Below are 20,860 nucleotides of genomic sequence, written 5' to 3' on the forward strand. Positions count from 1 at the left end.
GCCCCAAGTAGTAGCTCTGGAGTTGTGCCAAGCCTGGCGTGCTGACAAGTGGAGCTGGGACAGACCCAGCCTTGGTCTCATGTTGGACCCAACCTGGGCAAGGGGAGGAAGGCACCTGCAGATCCACTGGTCTGATGGGTGCAACTCAAGTCCCCTCACTGACTTCTTGGAGACAGCAGTGCTGTCCCTGCTCCGCAATTCCCCCTCTCTTCTTGGCGCTGATGTTCTGGGCAGCATCTTTTCCTCTCCCCAAGCGCAGGAGGGAGGCAAAAGCACATCCTCCTGCACTGCTGTTTGTTTGTTATGATCGCAAAAAATAGATGATACCATAGTGCCACTGCTTCTGTTTACATAAACATTCCTCCACCAGTCATCCCATTGGCTATTTGTCAAAAAACAAAGCAATAACTACACATACAACATAGAGTTTTTAAAAAACAAACTTCATTATTAATTTCTGTCAAAATAATTTGCATTTATATACAAATAGAGCAACTATTACAAACTTTGAAGATTTTGATTTAATAATCTGAAGCACGTTAGTACCTGGTTTCCTCAGCTTGCACTCTGCTAGGCACTTTAAAACCACAGCTCTCCTTCACGTGCTTTGACCTAAACCTACAGCCAGTTCAAGTGCTGTGTCTACCAAAAATACTTTGCAAACAGCAAATACTTTGTACAGCAAAATCAATCCATAACAAAGTCATTCCTGAAGTGTAGGTGTTTGCTCTCATTTGGACCGACACAACGCCACTGCGGAATGGGCTTGCTTTCTTGCCACCTTCCGACTGCTAGCAGAGGTGTGCATCGAAAAGGAAGGGAAGGCGCACACCCCTTCTGACTTTGCTTTACTTTTTTCCAGGCAGCTTTGTGTGAAACAGTTAATTTATAAAGCCTTACATAACTGCATAATGACAAGGCAAGGAAGACAATGTAATCTTTGTGCTGAAATCCTTTACATCGGTTTTGTTAATCTCTCTAAAAGCCCTCATTATGTTTTGGACCCATTGATTATTGTGAAACTGGGCTTGCTTCTCCAACAAGCTGGCAGCAACTTGGGCACCTCGAGGGAGGGAAGTTAAGCCATTTTATTTACTGGCCAGTATCTAAACTAGCTAGGAAAAGCTAATGAACTTTAATTGCCAACATCAGCCTTGGTAGTTCAGGACAGAAGTGTAGGAGCTGGCTATAGTTACTAGCTGTGTAAATATTCATTCCCCCTGTCCTCGATAACCTGCACTGTTTTCACCACTGATGGTCTCCTGGACAGTGTAAACTCTCCTTAACCTTATTTGAACCCTCTTCCAAACTTCTCAGGGATCAGGATACATAGCTTGGAAACAATGCTGTCATTCAAACAAAAAGGATCTACAGTAGCATCGTGATGTGGTACTAATTTTTTTGGTGGAGTACTGCTGAGAAGCTCTGAGGAGTACTCTGTTCATGTGATAGATATTAATGGCCGTAAGCAGATTGTTGATTATACAGCATACGCTACGTCTGTCTTCATGTTTATCCTGTGCTGTGTGTAAGTGAAGTCAGGATCCACATCGTAGTTGCTTTCCTAGAGTCTTCCTTCTGTGAATGTCAACCACTTTATGTTATTTTGATTCCTCTACCTAATCTGTTTTGGGGAAGAAGAGTCATATACAACCTACCTGTACTTTCAGGGATCAGAACAGTACTAGCTGTCCAACTCTCCCTGAAAAAAACACATGGGAGTGGTCCTTGACATGGTGGTGTATTTACACTTCTGCTGTGCATTCCAGAAGCTAATACTCTGGACAATTTCTACTTAAAGATGTCAAGCAAGAAAGTGAAGAGTCAGTGCAGAAACTGATTTCTAGGTTTGGCAGTCTCACCCATTTACACTGTGGCCCTCGGCAAGTCACTTTTGTCCTCTCTGTTCATTTCTCTCTCACTGCAACAGGGACGATAATCATCTACTATGGAAGGAGGTTCTTAATAGCGTTTGTGAAGTGCTTTGAAGATGAGAAATGCTGTTCAAGTGCTCATAAATCATCTTGCATTTGTTGCAAGATGATTAGATGCATGATTCAGATTTGGTCACCTCATTTCAGGGTTGTTAAAAAAATAATCAAAGATCCAGTGAAAAGAAAGGCTATTACAGCCTTTCACTAAATATTTAAGCTAAGTACAGCCAACTGAAAAAGAAGAAATATCTACGGGACAAAAAACAGAGGTGTCTCTATGCAGTCCCTAATATATGGAAAATGATAAAAATAAACGTGCAATATGGCCTCAGCAAAATGTAGGCACAGGCCTAACTTCACAGTCTGCAAGCTGGAAAATTTTTAAGTATGGCAGTTCTGTGTGACAATCCATTTTAAGAACTAAGTCACAGGCAAGGTCCACACATCATACATTAAACTTGCACAAACACTCTCTGCTAACTGCGGAGCAGTACGTCTGCTTACAGCAGGTGCAAGTACTGCCTCCAGTTTGGTTGCTTTCTGAAAAAAGTACCTTTTAGTTTAGTCGTTTTAGACAGGTTTGGGGGCTTCACCATTAAGACAGGCCTTTTAAGATGCACACAGTGGACCGCATCCTCAGCTGGCACGAGCTCTGCTGGCTTCAGCAGAACTGCCAGCACCCTCTGGGTTGGTAAGTGTTATCTCTGTCGCCCCACTTAGAATGAGACAAGATGTTATCACAGTCCACAGCTGACATTCTCAAACTTGAGAAAGGATAAGTGGAAAGAGAGTATCATGCTACCTTATTTTTTTCTTCATGCTGAAAGCAGCATTAAAATCTCCATTGCCAGCTTATTTGCATAGTTAAGTATAAAAGCTAGCTTTATTCAAGTGCTAAAAAGTGACTGGATAAAGAGCGCTACCAATTTAGTGCTTATTGCCGGAGGGCCACTTGGAGATTGCATCTGCGACTGTTGTGTTATCTCTGCGTCTCTGTATGACATAATGGCCTCTGCCACCGCATGTCAGACTGGCAAACCCAGGTAGGTGAATCCTTTGCTCAACTATCAACGCTCTCTATGCTCGATACTTCTTCAGGTGCAAGCAGAGCCAAGTCCTCCCCGTTCCAGCTTGTGCACAGAAGCCAGCTGTAAGACACAGATACGACAGGTACCTTTAGAGGAGACATAGTAAAGCATAGCACGCGGATTCAGCACCAACACACACACGATAGCTGTTAACGCCATCTTCTGTGGCATAAAGCTCTTGATGTTTCTTAGTAATCGAAAGCAATGATGGTATTTGCCCTTTTTACACTAGTCAGACAATATCGTTACTGCCATCTTTGATAAGTACTAAACCACTATGCCTGATTTATTACAGACTGGAACATCTACCCTTTCCGCTCTCAAGTAGTAACATTGCATGCCGCTCTCAAAAGAAAGGTTTCAGAGAAAGGGTATTCAAAAGGTGGGCTATCTGAGACGCTAATGACAGAAGGAAAACAAAAATAACTTTCAAAAATGTAAGGTGATGATGGACTACAGTCCTGATTGCAGGATGGATTAATTGATGGCAAATACCTGTTACTTTTTGCACAGAAGAGAGTGCTTTCTTAACAGAAACTTTCTCTACTATACAGCACGGAAATAAACTAAAACTAATATTTAATAAAACAAGTATTTACTGGGCCTTTGCTAATATAACTGAATTCCTCAATTTTTTTATTACTTTACTGGAAAAGTATTCTCAACACACACACAAGACCCCTTTGCTTCAATTCCCTCAGGTCTGAGACGCATCACGACCTTAGTCTTAAGTTACCATCAGTGCAGCTTCTCTGAATAGGCTGTGTAAAACACTGTAGTCAGGCAGGCACAGACTTGAAAATATGTGAAATGTTATAAATCTGTAGCATTATCACTGACTATTTAAAACTTAAAATGCAGCCGATGTAGAATAAAAGGTGACTGAAGTAAAGTCTAAGCATTAGGAAAAAAGATAGAAGCCTCCAGCAAGAGTACCACCCTCTTAAGAAAAACAGCTTTTCCCTCCCTGAATATTAATCTATCTAATGAAAAGTGATCCTTCTGTCATTTAGATCTATGTTTCAGCATCCTAAAAAGACATAATGGAAAGTGAACTTTGCTTTTATGAATACTCATGAATAATGACCTTTCGCTGTCAGTATTACTAGATGGTCACTAGATATGATTAGATGCAAATGTTAGAGGCGTATTTTTTAAACCTATCTAGAGGTTTATTCATATGGGGCAGAAAGTTAGTGCAGATCTTTTACAGATTTTAATGACACTGGGTCACAAGGTACCCATGACTAAGGATAGTCACCCGTGATTGGGTGACTGGTCATGTTTATAACCCTCATTAGCATCTAGAAGGGCTCAGGCTCCAAAATTAAGCTCACGCCTTTCAAGTGATCTGTTACTTTTGTTCTTCATGAAAGGCTTTCCAGTAGGAAAGACCACATAAAGGTCTCTAACCAACGGAAGGCACACACTTGCAGTCAAGGGTATGGGGTATCCCACCAGTAGTACATTCAGGGTAGATTTCAGTTTGGGGGAAAGAAGTGACAAGTTCACAGCATGGAGCTGAGGGGAGGTAGCTGGATCAGGGCCAGAGAGGGCTGGTGATGGAAAAACTCCAGCAAGGCGTAGGGGAGTAGGTGTTAGAGAAAAAACAGGAAACTGGGGGCTGACCTGCTGGAGAGCACCTCAGCTGAAAGAGACCTGGGAGTCCTGGTGGACAACAGGATGACCATGAGCCAGCAATGTTCCCTCGTGGCCAAGAAGGACAATGGCATCCTGGGGTGAATCAAGAAGAGTGTGGCCAGCAGGTCGAGGGAGGTCATCCTCCCCCTCTACTCTGCCTTGGTGAGGCCGCACCTGAAGTACTGTGTCCAGTTCTGGGCTCCCCGGTTCAAGAAGGACAGGGAACTGCTGGAGAGGGTGCAGCAAAGGGCTACCAAGATGATTAGGGGACTGGAACACCTCTGTTACGAAGAAAGGCTGAGGGATTTGGGTCTCTTCAGTCTGGAAAAAAGACGGCTGAGGGGGAATCTTATCAACACTTATAAATACTTAAAGGGTGGGTGTCAGGAGGATGGAGCCAGGCTCTTTTCAGTGGTGCCCAGGGACAGGACAAGAGGTAACGGGCACAAACTTGAGCACAGGAAGTTCCACTTAAACATGAGGAGGAACGTCTTTACCCTGAGGGTGGCAGAGCACTGGCACAGGCTGCCCAGAGAGGTGGTGGGAGTCTCCGTCTCTGGAGACATTCAAAACCCGCCTGGACGCGTTCCTGTGCAGCCTGCTCTGGGTGACCCTGCTCTGGCAAGGGGGGGTTGGACTAGATGATCTCCAGAGGTCCCTTCCAACCCTATGATTCTGTGATTCTATGAACTACAGCTACCGGCAGCTGCAGAGCAGCTCCACTCTCCTCAGAGACTGGTCAAGCCTCACTGAGAGAAAGCAGCGCCCCCCATAGCCTGGTCTCCCTCTCTCCTATCTGTTTCCCCAGGCAAGACACTGTCAGGTCCCCTCGTTTCAGCCCTGCCCCACTCCTAGCAGCCTCCTGTACCTTCCATAGGCTTGCTAGATATGAACTGGGTGGAAGCTGGAGGGAAGGCTACACACAAAATAAGCCCAGCATGCTAGAAAATATCGAAGTTTGAGAACTACTGCACTAAACCATTCCGCTTCGACTCACATCAAAACAGCAATTACCAGTAAAAGCAGTCAGAAGCACCCTCCTGATGCATACTTACCACAGGACAGTCAGTGGAATTAGACAAAGGCCTGCCGATAAGAGGAAGCTAAAGCCTGAGAACCATGCAACAGTAGCTGCATAGAGAATATTAAAAACTGACAGTGAAATAGTGCCGGTCACAACTTCTAAACAGGCAATACAAGCAAACACAGCACCTGCCAAAAACAAATGGATGGATTACAAACAAAACAAAATAAAACCAAGTCCTTCAAAGTACTAAAGTTTTTAAACTTGTTTTGAATGATCTATCTATCTACAGTATTTTAGCAAGCATGCAAGTAATAAGCACCAGAGTATCATACGCCTTTGCTATGTGTCTTCTGTGGTGACTCCTACAAAAAATCTGTTTTTTAAATGAAAAAAACCCACAACATTTTGCTCATGGAAACTGTTTTTCTGTGCTACTTTTCTATCACCATACCTACTTTCTTCAATCTGTTTATCACATGAAGTTCAAACTGTTCATCCTCACTAACCATGTTCTGCACAGCTCCATCCTTCACCCCTTCCAATTCTCCTGTTTGTCCTCACTAACCATGTTCCACACATCTCCATCCTTTGCCCCTTCCAAGTCTCCTCTTGATTCCCACTCTTCCATTTTTCTTCCTTCTCTAATCTTCACCCTTATATGCAGAAAAGGCTCTGATCCAACAAAAACTGCTTGTTCAGCACATAACCACCGCCTCCTCCTCATTTTTGAAAGGAAAGAAACAACCTTTTTGCACTGAACTACCCATTGGGGTTGCAGTCTACCCCATCAGTGTCTTGTTTGAACACGTTTTCCCAAGCTGCGTTCATATTCACAGGACCATAAACAAAATCACAACAGGTAAGCAGAAAAGGATGACAAGAGGCAACCTGATTCCTGCATCTAGTTACTCAACTACCCAAAACCCTGAAGAATGCCAAGAAACTGCAAAAACAGAGGTGTACTTTAGGAAAGTTAAGTACAAAGAGATCTTTGTTTTAGTGTACAAAGATACATCTTTTAAAAAATAAAACCAAACAGCTCAGGAGAATACTTCTAGAAAGTATATGGTTCCCAAAAGCAAAATATGGGATGCTAGAGCCACATTTTGAGGCCTGACATGCTTTTTTCTGTGTTCCATAAGGAAAGGACTTTGAGAAGTAATATGCTGTATCTTTTGGGACATGTTTAAGTAGCTGCAGGAACCCGTGAAACTGAGTACACAGCTCAGGATCTGAGTCTAGTGGTTTTCAAGTGGTTTGAAGATTGACCACCTATTGCTCATCTTTCTAAATTATCAACTATGACATTGACTAAGTAACAGAAATATATCTTTCTCTGCATGTCAAAATCTTGTGAATGTAGAAGCACTTGTGAAATCACAGCTGTACAAATCTTAAGCATTCCTCTGCTTCAAGTTCCCCACGGTCTTTATTTTTACAGCAGTATCTCCTTTGAAGGCTGAAACTTGCAGTAGTTTTTAAACACAATGTTGTTTATATTAAATTCAGAATCAAAAGCCATTAATATTATGACACAGGGTCATATTATATGGAAATTGAAAGAAAAGCAGTCTTAAAATACCAATGCATAGCTGCTTGTTTAAAGGTAATCTTGGTGCATTATGGTATAATGATACCATATTGTATTGTTTAAAAACAAATTCTACTCACCCTGTTCACCAGTGAGAACCACTTTTGACAGCATGGAGCGGAGAACAGGAATAGGCATAAAGCAGAGCAAAGATGGTACTCGTACTGTAAAGCAATGAATCAGTCATGAGACACTGAAGTAATAAAAAAATGGGATTTTACAAATACATTGCAAATTAATTAGTCATATACTTTTGAATGCTCAGTTCCCCAAATAGTAACAGGCAATAGACAAGTCAAACTAGGAGTGCACTGAGGCACAATTACCCAAGCACAGAAATTAATACATCCAATATATCTGTATGGCACTAAAACCAAATCATAAGCAAGTAATTCCATTGCTTCTCTGCACACTTCATCTTTTATTAAATCCTAAAACAGTCTGACCCAACCTTGTGTATTTTACCTCTCTATGACCCTGTTAAGACAGCAGGTCTAATATCTACTAACTGCACTCACTACAGATAACATCACAGTATTTTCATAAATATTGTTGCCCATGGAACAACTGGTTATGAACTCACCTAAGAACATGAGCAGGGTCGTTTTGGCAAACGCAGCCATGACCATTCCTCCAACGTAAGAAAATATCCCGATAAAGACTATATAGATGTCTTTGAGACATTTAGAAAATAAATAAACTCCTAAAAAACTTGTCAGAGAGACAGAAGTGAATGCAGCTGCTCCATATCCAATGTATACTTCATTCCAGCAGAGCGGCTCATCCAGTTCATACAGTGTAAAAAGCGAACTCCCACCAACCATAGTAAACAAATAAGTCATAAAGGTAAAAAGTAACACAATGATTAAAATTCTCTTTTTATAAGGGGCAGTTTTAAAAAGCATGTACACCCCAGAAAATGTGTCCCTCAGAAGTTCTTTACAAGATACTGGTGACTGGTCCTGGAACTCAGATATGCCTACTGTATCTTCCAGAAAAAGTACAATATAGATAATATTAACAACATGAAGCAGAGATGCTGTCACAAATGTCCATGTAAAGCCTATTCCTCTTAAAAAGTAGCCAGATGACAGTCCTGCCAATCCAGATACAACTCCAAAAATCAAATCCACCACAGCTATTCGCGTTGTCTTCTGCTTCTCATCGTGGCACACATCTGCTATAAAAGCAAAGCCTCCTCCAAGGAAAGTTGCCATACTCCCAAACAGTCCACTAATAAATGCAACCGCAAATAGGACAGAGAGTGACAAGGAAAAATATGATATTACAGTGAGGCAAATATCAGCAATCAAAGCTCCCATTGACGGTAAAACTAAAGACCTTTTGCGTCCCTGGCGATCCCCATTAGCCACAATAACAAAAGCAACTATAAGGCTGGGAACTGCTCCAGTTAAGTCCAACTGCATATTAAAAACAGAGGCTTTTTCTTGAACTTCCTGCAAAGAGAAAACAAAAGTAATTGTAAATAATATAATACCTTGTAAAAAAATTATCTATAATAATATTACACTTACATAATGATTAGCATGCAATATAATGTATAACACAATACGTGTTTCTAGATTATAAATTATATTATGATAAAACCTAACATATACAATAATGTTTTATAAGATTTGTCTTGGTTTCAGCTGGGACAGAATTAATTTTCATTCTAGTGGTTGCTGTGATTCAGATTTGGTGCAAAAGGAATGCCAATAATGTGTATTGTTTTAGTTGTTGCAAGGTGATGTTTGTATTTTTTTCAAGGACTCTTTTCAGTTTCCCATAGAAGCTGAGAAGGAGCACAGACAGAATGATGGAATGGCCAATGGAATATTCCCTACCATAGGCGTCGTGCTCGGTATATAAATGGGGATAGTCGAGGAACGGATACTCGCGATCGCTGCTTGGGAAGGTACCAATTCACCAGGTGGTGACAGTAACTTGTGTCATCATTACTGTTATTTTCCTTTCCTGTTGTTGTTCTATTAAACTGTCTTTATGTCAGCCCACGAGGTTTTTTTCCTTTTCCCCTCCTTTCCTCCCTCTTCTCCCTGCCCTTCCTGGGGGAAGGCGGAGAACTGCGCAAGTGGCTGCGTGGCACTTGTTGCTGGATGGGGCTGTACCACGACAGATTATATGACATTAGAATACATTAGGCTATAATACAATACACCACATTACCGTGTGTTTATAAGAATGCATTATATTACAGTAATCACTAATACAAAGGAATTGCATATTCAAAGATTCCCACTTTTGTAATTTTACCTTCAATATTCCTCGAACATCCCTTGTTACATTTTAAGCCAGAATTTATTTCTTAAGATAGAGTCTTACTAGCACTCTTGACAGAGAAGTTCCAATGGAGACAAGAGATCAGTTCTTTTGAACATGCATTTACAAGAGCTGATGCTTACACTGTAAGTATCTCCTTCAACAGAGGGTATGGCAAAAGGACACTGGGCTTATTTTAATCCCTCAGAAATCAGCACTAAAACAGTCTTTGATTGAGGAAAACACCCTGTGCTCCCTACTCACAGGACATCATTTTTCCTCCTAAATAATCCTACTGAGAGGGTTACAAGAAACGATTCACTGAGCAGCACATTGGGCAAGTAAGCAGATCAGAATTTGTTCTGACATCCCAATGTACAATGTTAATAATAACAACAATAACGATAATAATAAAAATTTAAAACACAGCATTAAAAATGATATCAACTCACTAATATATGAATTATCTAATTTTTAAAACACTGGAGAGCTCTGGATTCAGAAACTGTCCACATCAGGGATGTCTCTATAGATATGCTATAGTAGGTATTTACATAACGAGCAGCAGCTAACACTATGACAATAAACTGTAAACACCCGTTACGGGAAAAATTTCTGAGTTCTTTTTAACGGAAGTATAAAAAACAAATGTGGCAACCAGTTAACAGAACACGAATGGCTGCAGAAAAAAAGAACTAAAGAAAAATCAATTAAAAAAGAAAGAGACTATCTTGTTATGAAGCCAGCTGCTAAATGATGCTCAGCAAGCTAATTCAGATCTTGCTTTTAATATATCGATGCAGGTCAGACAGCAGCCACAGCAGCCCTTTCAAAGTCAACCACCTGATCAGACAGCATGCAGCAGGGGAAAAGGAAGTAACTTCTTTCGCACAAACCCTTTACACTCTGTAAGATAAACTTTCAGATGCAGAGAGTAAAGTCACTTCGAAAGTTTTCTTCAAGTTTTCTGAGACATCACACTGACTTGGGCACTCATTTCAATCAGTAGCAGGTACAGCTGTGTAAGTCTTCCCAAGCCGTTCTCAGCCTGTATTCAACACATCTACATTCCACGTTTCAGGTGTTTTCTCTGTAGCCAACATAATCTCCAATCCAAAAGATGAAAAAACCCTAGAATTTCCAGGAATGTACTCTGGGCAATTTTAAAAGCTGCTGAATGCTTTAGAAGTTCCTATTTATATTTACAAAGACCACGAGTTTTCAGTTCAATCTCTTTGTTTACAAGATACCAGGTTTTATTGCAAGAGGAAAATTCAGTTGATGCTGAAACCCTCAAGGAAAGGCCCTCAAGATCCCCAGAACTCTGGAGTCTTTTACTCTCTTGCCTTACGGTGCCTGACTACCTCAGGATTCATGATGTCCTGTCCATTGGCCCACGCTGTAGTCACCCTGGAAGGGTCAAAACCACGAAGACTGAACAAGCCAAGATGGAAAATAATATTCTATTCTTTAACTCCTCCCCTGCTGACAAAGAGAATCTATGTAGTTGCAGGCATCACTTCTTTACTAGTATCATCCAGTTCAAAGACATGAGCGTCTAAGAAATGCTAATACATTAGAAATAAAACTATGTGTTATTATATATCATCTCAACCCACATTAACCATACAGTACAAATATTACTGCCAAATCATAATGAAGTGTTAAACTGGAGGAATAGAACAACAAAGACTTGGGTTTCATTCCTTTGGATATAGGCGTGCAACACAAAGAACGTGGCTACCCATCCTGATACTGCAAATGACCGTAGCCTTGCTGACATAAATGACTTGCTGTCTACTGACGAGAAGACTAAAAGTACAGAAAAACTCCATTTAGAGTGTAAAGCGCTCAACTGCCCACTTCATGTTTTTATAAAGTCAATGGAAAAGACTACAGAAAATGTCAGATCAAACTCTCAGCTGCTTTAAGATAATATCACTCTCTTAAAATCAATGGAACTACGTAAATTTGAAGAGAAAGGTCTATTTTTTTAATTTGCAAATTCACTCTACTCTGAAAAAATGCTCATGGTGGACAGAAATTGTTCTTAAAATCTCATCTTTCAAAATTAAAAGAATCAAAATGAAGAAGCAATTCACTTCTGTAAGGATTAAATTAATAGAGCAGTGTAGTGCCTGAGGCTGCACAATGTACAGGATGTGATAAACTGATAGGCTCATAAAATTAAAAAATATTACTGTGTAGCAAAGGAAAATACATGGATTGGTTAATGAATAAACTGGATGACAAATAACGCTTAATGATTAGTAATATAGCTCTTTCTGAGATAAAAGAAGCGGGTTATCCAAGGCAGTGATTGGAATGCTTCAGCTTGTATTCAAATTACCTTTGAACTCATGTCATTATAAAATAACTAATTTGCTTCAAATTGTAAGAAATAATTAATCTAAATCCTGCAAAACTATCCATTTTGAACTCTATTCTACTTTTTTGCAGGCTCCAAGTGATCTTTGTCTTCAATTTTCCTTTATATTTTGCTTCAAAATGAGTGAAATTAGTAAAAGGCTTCTCCATTCTCAGAATGGAAGGACTTATACTAAATTAACTATTAAGGGAGGTGTTCTAAATGTTAATGCCAAACAGGGCCTGCTGGGAACATTCCTGACAGCACAATTTACAGCATCTGTAAATGTAAGTCAGGTCAGATGGTATTGGAAAATCCCGAACACCTACTTCCGATCTCCTCAGCCAGGGGCTAGGAACTCCATTGCTGGATCTACTCTTTTCCCCACATGGAGGACTATTACTCAGCACAGAGACCAGCTTCCACTGAAATGAATGGGGTTTTCGCATTTTACATCCTCGTACTACGGTAACAAGGGTGGTATCAAAATGCAGGCAAGACATCCACACAAGAGCATGACTGGTCAAAAGCTCATGCCCTGCTGGCAGTCACTGGAATGGAGGGAATGGAAATTGGGCAGGAAAGGGAAACAAAGTTCTGTTGGCCATTATTCAGCTACTGTCTTGAAGGATTCATGTTCTCAAGTATCAAGTTAATTATGCTTTGTATCCTTTATGCCAAAAAAACTGTAATGTGTGAATTCACCACCTCAAGAGATGCTATCTGAACTTTAGTTGCAATTAAGCACTCTGCTTCAGTGTTTTGCAAAAAGAAATATGAAGTCCTATATCCTGAGCACAGGTGATCATAATTTGAAAATCAGGTTGAATTTGGGGGGTTTCTAGCAAACACAAAGGGCAGGAATGTTTCTGAAATGCAGGTTTCTTGATGGGCTCTGCAATTAGCACTGTATGCACCACGTATGGGTTTCTTATAGATGCTCCTTCCATGTCATGCTTGACACATGACACCCTGTGACAAAATGCCCACACACAGCACCAAAAGTGGAGCTACTACTAAAGAAAACACTTTCAGAGAGTAACATACAAGCATTTCTCAGACAATAATTGTTTATTATCTCCAAATTAATTCCGATGGGTGGCATACATTACCGTCCTTGGCTGATGGGTCAGCCCAGAAAGCAGGCTGGACTACAATTCTATCGACCTTTTTACTTTCACATTCTTTCTACTAAGATTGGCTTCTGTCACGAGGAAGAACCTACTCCATGCTAAAAATCCTGAATTATTTATTTGATCATCTTTAATGGAAGCATATACCATTAAAAAAATTCTTTTATGTATGACAGATGAAGTAGATGAGCTCAGGTGTTCAGTCTTGTGCATACGCAGCGCATCAGAGATCCAAATCTGGAATGTGAGCAAAAATTTCAGGTGCCGCCCTTTCAGCAGCATAGGGGAATGCCAGTTGACCATTTCCATAACTCCATCTGCTGTGTAATTTACAGTCTGAGCCACCTACTCTTCTGACTCTACAGTGGTTTCATGTTCCTCTTGATCCAACCTAACTGTGAGTTGCTGTTGACAAGGATGGCTCTGTTGTACCTCTTCCCTCTGCCAACTCCATGTTAGATACAGCAATCAGCCGGAGAGTGTCGAAGCAGTGCACTGCTTCAGAAAACAACACTAAAAAACCATCAAACTCAAAAAGGAGATGAGCTGTCTGTTTAATCAGTGCCCTGATCAAATCCAAACCATAACCTGTAACTGCAGAATTGGGAGATAAAATGCATGGGGGGTGAGGGGTGGGGGGAGGAAAGGAAAATGGAGTATGATCATCTCTTCTGCTGGCATCCCATAGTTAGCTCCGCTTAAGTGTAGCATTAAAACTGCACTGGAAGTGCAATGGAAGAGGTTCCAACCAACAACTAGGTATCCAGCATGCTGAACCATGAAAAAGTGCCAAAAAAGTAGTTGACCATGGGATGCTGTCACCTTGCCATCTTTGTATTTCAACAAGGCAGACAAGCACTGCTATGAATGGTAAACCATCAACTATGTTTGATGGTGCAAAGATCGGTTAAATTATCTTTTTGCATTTTAAAATTACAAAAAAAAAAAAAAAATTATTTTAACCCTCCCCATCCTTCATTCTTGTAATTCCTCTGAAATAAATGTATTCTAAACTAAATCTTGTTCCTGGTAATTACAGGAAGTTTGCTAAACCTTGTGTGCTCACAAGGAATACCAGAAGCCAGAGAGAGAACTGATGGCTCACACACAGATGTGCACAGCTGGAGGGAGGTGCCTTCCCTGGTCCCCGCGGTAACGCCAGGCCAATGCCAATTTGGGCCCGAGCCTCTAAGATGGTTTTCAACTTCCGCTAAAATAGGAATTTATCTCAGTGTCTTCCTGGAGAGATTTTTTTTTTCCCCCACTTTAAAAGCACCACAGCTCCCTGCAGCGCACTGCGAGAGCAACGGGACGGCATAGTGACAGCGGGTTACAAAACTACCCCTTGCCTATAAATAAAAGGTTAAGTAAGGTTATAGAAGAGGAGGTTACGCTGCAACAGCACCTCCCGCCCGCAAGTTTATCTACAATTGGCTTTTTTTTTTTTTTTTTTCCTCCCCCTCTTACCTTCTGCTTGACATAAGCCGGGCTGCTTTTATTCTGCTCGCAGTAAGTGGCGTTGCTGCCAGGGCTCACGAAGGTGGAGTTGTACTCGCTCTCCCACAGCCGCCGGTAGATGAACTGCTGCACCAGCGGGCTGGTCAGGGAGGAGGCGAACGTGTAGAGGAAAATGACGGGCTCCACGCACAGAACCTTCCTCATCTCTTCCTCGCCCTCCCCTGGCGCTCAGCCCTGCGGACCAGCACAACGCAACGCGATTAACTCACGACGCGAAGGGAAAACACCCGACACGCTCCGCTCCGCCCCGCACCGGCCGCCTGACAGACCCGACCTGCCCGGGACAAGTCATCACGGAGCACCCGCCCGCCTCAAGCCCGGCCGCACCTGCCCCGCCGGCCCCGGCCGTGTCACCGCCCGCCGGCCGCTCTCCTTCCGTCAGCGGAGGTCACTCCGTGCCGCCGGTGCGTGACATGAGGAGGCGGGACGACGAGGACAGTTTCCCCGCCCTTCCCTCCCCCGCCGGCCGCCATCTCGGCCCCGCTGTCCCTCGGCGGGCGGGGCGCTGTGGCGGGCGGGACCGCGGGCTGCCGGGGCCGAGCAGGGAAGCCCCGGAGTGGTCGGCGGGATGAGGGAATATGACATTTGTCGCGGCCTGTGGGCAGCCCGCACCCGAAGGGAGGAGGAGCTTCTTCCCCCCTCTCCCCCGGTGTCGGCACCCATGCCAGGGCATACGTGGTGGTGGTGCGGCTGCTGGGAATGGTGACAAATCAGCAGTTTTGTGATTTTTCACCCCCCGGGCAGCAGCGTGCCAGGCGTTGCTGTCACCCAGTGTTTACTGGCACAGACAGTTTGTTTTGGCTCGTTGCACAAGGAGGGTGTTTCTTATCAGCGGTGCCTCCGGCCTCCCTTGACACCACACCCGTGTCCGGCCTCCTCTGACGCCATACCGGTGAACCCAGTGGAAACCAGTGGAACCCAGTCCCACTGCCTGCAGCTCGGCTGGACCCCCGAGGGTCAGCCTGCCCTGGGGGGGCCGACGTGGCCCCACTCTGGCAGAGGAGGAAGCTGCAGGTTGTTTCTGCTCCACGCGGCCACGTTTTCTGCTCTCAACTGACATGATTTAGAGGTTTTATTACAGCTGCTTCCCTTCCACATACTTTCTTGGCTTGTCAGGCTGTGTAACAGCAACATTTATTGGCCACCAGCTGGTCTCCTGTTGATACCTCTCATTCCTTCCGAGTCTGACGTACCTGGTGTTGTGCATCAGGGGAAAGGTGTGGTGTCTCTGTTGGCACAGCTGCTGTGGCACATGCTTTGGCTCTAGAAGAGAGGTCATGCTGGTGGGGATCCATGGTTCTGCTGTTTAGAGAGGTCGTCTACTCACCTTTATGTACACAATGGAGGGAGCACGCCCTGGAATCTGCAAAACTTGTTTTCTTGTACAAGCAGTACAGGTATGGCAGAGGCCTTATCTGCTCACTGATGATGGCTGCTCCTTGGGTTATGGATACTAGTTTCTCTCTGCTTTGAGGTGGGACGGACGCCACAGCACCCCAGCTCTCTTCATTCTGGGTGGTGCACTGTCATCTTAAGACACTGGGATGATTCTGGCCTCCTCACAGGTGTAGTACAAGAACAGATGACATAGTTGTGGAGTAGATGCCCAAAGGACCTCCTTTCAGTCTTAAATACTGCTTTTCAATTACAAATATTGCAAAAAGTCATATTTGCTAAAAGCACACCAAAACTTCAAAGGTTCCTTGATGTAGCTTTTCTCTTAAAACAAGAAGTGCAGTTTAATAACTTCATGAATATTCAGTTCCTTCATAAACTGATTTGAAGACAGATTAACTGTAACGTGGGTCATATGATCTCAACTAAAGCTTTAATTTTTTTCGCTGACATGTGACATGTCATTCAGGCCCAAATTTAGGGACAAGAGTGGCCTGTCATGTGTTTCTTAGCATAGGATCAACCCAGTGAACAAACTCAGTGTCCTCGATCATTTACCTTAGGTGGTGAATTGGTTAGGTCTGGCATATAAGCCTGTGCACAGAGACACACAGACAGGCAACGGTTCAAAAGAAGCGCAGCTCTGGCTTGAAATCAACTGTAGAGAGTATTGTCCTTCTCCTCGACCTCTCCGGGTCCAAAGTCTGATTCATCCTGTGACAGTATTTCGTTTGTCACAAGGTAAAGCAAAACCAATCATGTGAGGGTTACAGGCAAATGGGCTGCTAGATGAGAAGGGCTGTTCAGGTCACTCAGCCAGCCGTTAACATTTATGTGGATGTAATGAAGAAGGGATTTTAAGCCTGTGGGAACTTTCAGTTTTTCCTCAGAAGGATATTATCCAGACCTTCATTGTGTTTCTTGCTAAGTACGTCTGTGCTGAAAAGCACATCACTCATGAACACGAGCATCTGAGTAGAGCCTAGGTTGCTGGGCAAAACTTGTTTTAGCTAGCAGTCCCTTCAGGACAGTCTTCCCAGTGCTGAAGAGCAGAAGTCCAGCTCTGCGCTCTAGAGGTCCTCTGCTTCAGTCCTTCCTACCTCCAGTAGCTGTGTTTAAGTTTGGGCTTGGGTTTTGCAGAGCCAAGTGGCTCCAGCAAACTTATGGCCTCTCCAATGCTGGAGGCAAGGCTGCAGGGTGACCTGGGCACCTCTAAGCACCTGATTATCTTGGTCCAACAGCTTGAAGCCTACTCATGAGTATCTTCTAGTGCCAACAGGTAACATATACCCCTCACGCTGGTGCACTGCAATAGACTTTGCCCTCCCTTGTTCCCAGTCTTCCCCTGCAAGGAGAACTGAAGGCAATAGAAGTGATTGAACTTTTAAGATCAGTCTTAGCTGGATGATGCTTATCCTTTGAAATCAAGCATTTCCAAATAACAGAATACACAGCAAACTAGCTTCCTCTCTCCCCTATCACCAATATTCACGTTGGCCCAAATTTGAGTGACATGCTAGTGAACAGACTTCACAAATGTCACAGGCATGTGGTGGCTGCAGCTTTGCGGTTTGATTGTTTGTTTACTGACTTCCTCAATGTGTCAAGATTTGAAGAAGCGCATGTATTCATTGTGGAGGTCAGGCTTTCCGGGAGCACTTGCTAAGCTTTCCATCAAAAAATCTTAAAAACCAAAGAGATCACTGATCTTTGAAGGTGGTATGTTGCTTGTGTGCATGGAAAAAATGAGACATGTAATGAAGTTCAAAGTTCAGAACAAGGAAACTTTTGAGGGATCGCACCAGCACTGGTCAAAGGGCAAAAACATTATGTTACCTTCAGCGATAGAAATCTCCAAACAAAGCCTCCTGCATTTCAAGGAATTATGCATGACTTATGTGGCAAGATCTTGGTATTCAGTGATTGCTGCGATTGCATTCTCAAACAACTTTGTTGCTGCAATTTTTAATTTTATGTGTATATATATATACACATAAATGACTAATACTATAAACATTTTTTTCTAGCAAATGCTATTGATGAAGTTGGAGTGAATTTTGGAGATCTGGATAGTCACATTTCTTTGCTGAAGAAATTAATGGTGTTTTAATAAATAGTATTGCCACGTAAAACGTGAGTTTAATTGCCTTCTAAGAAGTTAAGTACTTTTTAAAATTGAGGTGACTTTAATTTTCCATGATAACTATCTACTGAGATCATGGAGAACCTTACCCTTCTACAAATCATTTGTGCATTACAAAGTGACAGTAAGAAGAACTGTATCTACTTATATTCAACACATGTTTTCAAGGCTATTTTAACAAAAATTAAAAAAAAAAAAAAAAGGAAACCTAAAGAGGGAGAGTCTTTCTGCAGAGAGTCAGTTTTATACAAAACGCAGTTCTGCATAAACCCTGCGTACCCTGTGTCTTGCCCACAGGCATGGCAAATGGAGATAAATGGAGGAAGTTCTGCAAATAGTACCTCTGGGGGAAAGGAGAAGGGAATAAGCTGCATAATTCTGCAGAGGCATGCCTGGGTTTAGATGTAACTGTTTTGTTTTCATTATAACTGAGTTGATTGCTGAAGCTTGAATGCAAGCCCTGACAACGGAGTAGTAATGAAGATTTAAATATGAGACTGAAAGAAAACATGATAAGGAAAATTTGTGCAACAAATCCAACCACACAGTTCTGAAAAGACAAGGAGAGACTGTTACCATCATGCAACCCAGAAAAAAACCGTGCAGGTTTCATATCATTACTTTTCATTCAGTGCAGATCATCGCTGTTTTTCAGGGCCTAAAATGGCATCTCTGACCTTTGACTATTTACACAGGTGAAGGCATCTGCCCCAGCAAGTGGTCACAGCCCAAGTAGCACAGGGAGGCTCATACCTCCACTGCTCTCTCCTCTGGCTGTCGCCGTCCACGCTGCATAGCATTTGGTCTGAGTCTCCTATTGCCCCACAGGGCAACTGAAAGCCATAGATAATCATAAATAATAACATCAGGAAGAAATTCTTTCCTGTGAGGGCGGTGAGGCACTGGAACAGGTTGCCCAGGGAAGCTGTGGATGCCCCATCCCTGGAAGTGTTCAAGGCCAGGCTGGATGGGGCTTTGAGCAGCCTGGTCTAGTGGAAGGTGTCCCTGCCCAGGGCAGGGGGTTGGAACTAGATGATCTTTAAGGTCCCTTCCAACCCGGACCATTCTGTGATTCTGTGATTTTTGTCTCTTTGGACCCCTGAATATCTGTGACTGAGTTCATCCAGTGTGGAAGAAGGTTCTTGAAAGGTTATATAGATGGGCAAAGACATCCCACTGACCTGGTATCACTGAAAACAGGACTGTTGTTCTGAACCCCTCTGTCACAGCACGAGCACTACCACTGACTGTCGTCTCCATGCCACATGGTACTTATTACTGTTCTTAAGTGCTGTGTCGAAAATTTGTACCTGTTTGAGTCCTCAGACACTTGTAAGGCATCAGGATATATTTATTTTCTCTGAATTAGATAATCTTAACAGAACCAACATTCTTGCTGGCCTCTCATCATGCACACCACATAACAGCAACCACTTCCAAATGGTGTGGTTTATTCAGTAGTTTTGCTTTTCAGTTATTTCCCTCTCATACTCATGTATTTGCAAGTCCTCAGTGCTCATCTCTGATTATTTCATATCTCAGATTTAGATATTTCCATTGAAAGTCTTTCACCCTGGTGGCTTTTCTGTTTAGATGACTCAGTGGAGGAGAATTCTGCAGCTCCCCTCAGGTGCAGCATATGCAGGCAGCCCATTGCCGTTTTGTCCCATCCAAAACAAAGCTATTTGACCTGCCATGGTTGGCGTTCAGGCTTCTTGAAGATTTGAAATTTATTTTATGCAGCTGCTTGGTTCTGTGTGTGGGTTTTTTGCTTGGTTTTTTTTTTCTTCCTGTTTTGCTTTCAATTACATTTATGTATTAGACATTTGATGGTTCTTCTTCACTGTGAATAGGTAATTTCACTTGTGTAAGTCTGACTGCATTGCTTAACACAGAATTTCTACTGAGCTGGTTTACAGCTCCAGTTCAGCACCTTGCAAAAATGCTTTGAAAAACAACTAATGGTAATATGCTAATGCCGTCCTGCCTGCCACTCTCTGTCCCCTCCCTGCAGAGCTGTTTATAGGGTGGGGATGATCAGCAGCAGGCTGGAGATATTACTGGTTACCGTGACTCAGCAAAGTGCTTCTCTCTTTGGTCTGTATTCCACTTCATCCATTTGCAGAAGTGGACAAAGGCATCCTTCTGCATAGAAGAATCTTTTAATCTGAACAGTGGGTTTCTTTCCTTTTTTTTTTTCTTTCTTTGTTTTTAAATTTAAAGTAAACAGTTCCTTAAAATGAGGAATGAAGAACTGAAAGTAAGCAGCTCAGGCAGGGCTGGAGTGGCTGCGTCTGAGCCACATGCTGTTCTGTTGCAGGAGGTTGTTGAATTTTATATGCTCTTAAAATTTTGCAAAAGCAAAGTGCTTTTCCAGTTAGCTAAAGAAAAGTGCTTTTTACTCTTAGTAAAGTTGGTGGGACTGGCCAGTTGCATTCCCTTTTCAGAGATAAGCACTTATCATCTGCCGTCACCCTTAAGAGAGGCAGCAGTGTTTTGGGGAGCTTCACCAAGACCAGTAAGCAGTGTATTCAGGATACAAGTATTTAAGCTGCATACCTTCAGGAGGACTTCCTGGTGGTGACAGATGATGAGTTGTTCTGCTCTTTCAAAGCCAGTGAGAGATTTGCTGCTGTTCTCCCAGGGGACCGTGCATCAGGCCCAAGGCTGAGCAGCCCTGCAAGGACTCAGAGATAAGTGACAAAGCCTCCGTCACTTGGAGGAGTTTGAATTAGGGTGAGC

The 20,860-nt window shown here is 42.8% G+C and overlaps 2 protein-coding genes across 4 annotated transcripts in view; one reads left to right on the forward strand and one right to left on the reverse strand.

The window, feature by feature from the left end:
* Positions 1 to 422: 422 nt before the first annotated feature.
* On the reverse strand, positions 423 to 15,031 carry SLC46A3 (solute carrier family 46 member 3). 2 transcript variants are annotated; one of them, XM_054220635.1, is made up of 6 exons: positions 14,908 to 15,031; positions 14,530 to 14,754; positions 7,865 to 8,738; positions 7,362 to 7,445; positions 5,719 to 5,875; positions 423 to 3,082 (listed from the first exon to the last, which is right to left on the reverse strand). In XM_054220635.1, exons 2-6 carry the CDS (start codon positions 14,722 to 14,724, stop codon positions 2,995 to 2,997), a joined length of 1,398 nt encoding a protein of 465 aa, XP_054076610.1. In that variant the 5' UTR covers positions 14,725 to 14,754; positions 14,908 to 15,031; the 3' UTR covers positions 423 to 2,994. The 2 variants fall into 2 exon arrangements, with proteins under 2 accessions (XP_054076610.1, XP_054076618.1); XM_054220643.1 differs by lacking the exon at positions 14,908 to 15,031 and adding an exon at positions 14,855 to 14,876.
* Positions 15,032 to 19,885: 4,854 nt separating this feature from the next.
* MTUS2 (microtubule associated scaffold protein 2) overlaps positions 19,886 to 20,860 on the forward strand; it is a 351,967-nt gene continuing 350,992 nt past the window's right edge. The window contains exon 1 of one of the 2 annotated variants that reach the window (XR_008469281.1): positions 19,886 to 20,854. The gene's annotated coding sequence lies outside the window, so the exon portion shown is untranslated. The remainder of the gene's footprint in view (positions 20,855 to 20,860) is intronic. The other variant, XR_008469282.1, reaches the window with a different exon arrangement.

Source organism: Rissa tridactyla, chromosome 1, assembly GCF_028500815.1.
Source record: "Rissa tridactyla isolate bRisTri1 chromosome 1, bRisTri1.patW.cur.20221130, whole genome shotgun sequence".
Classification (NCBI taxonomy): domain Eukaryota; kingdom Metazoa; phylum Chordata; class Aves; order Charadriiformes; family Laridae; genus Rissa; species Rissa tridactyla.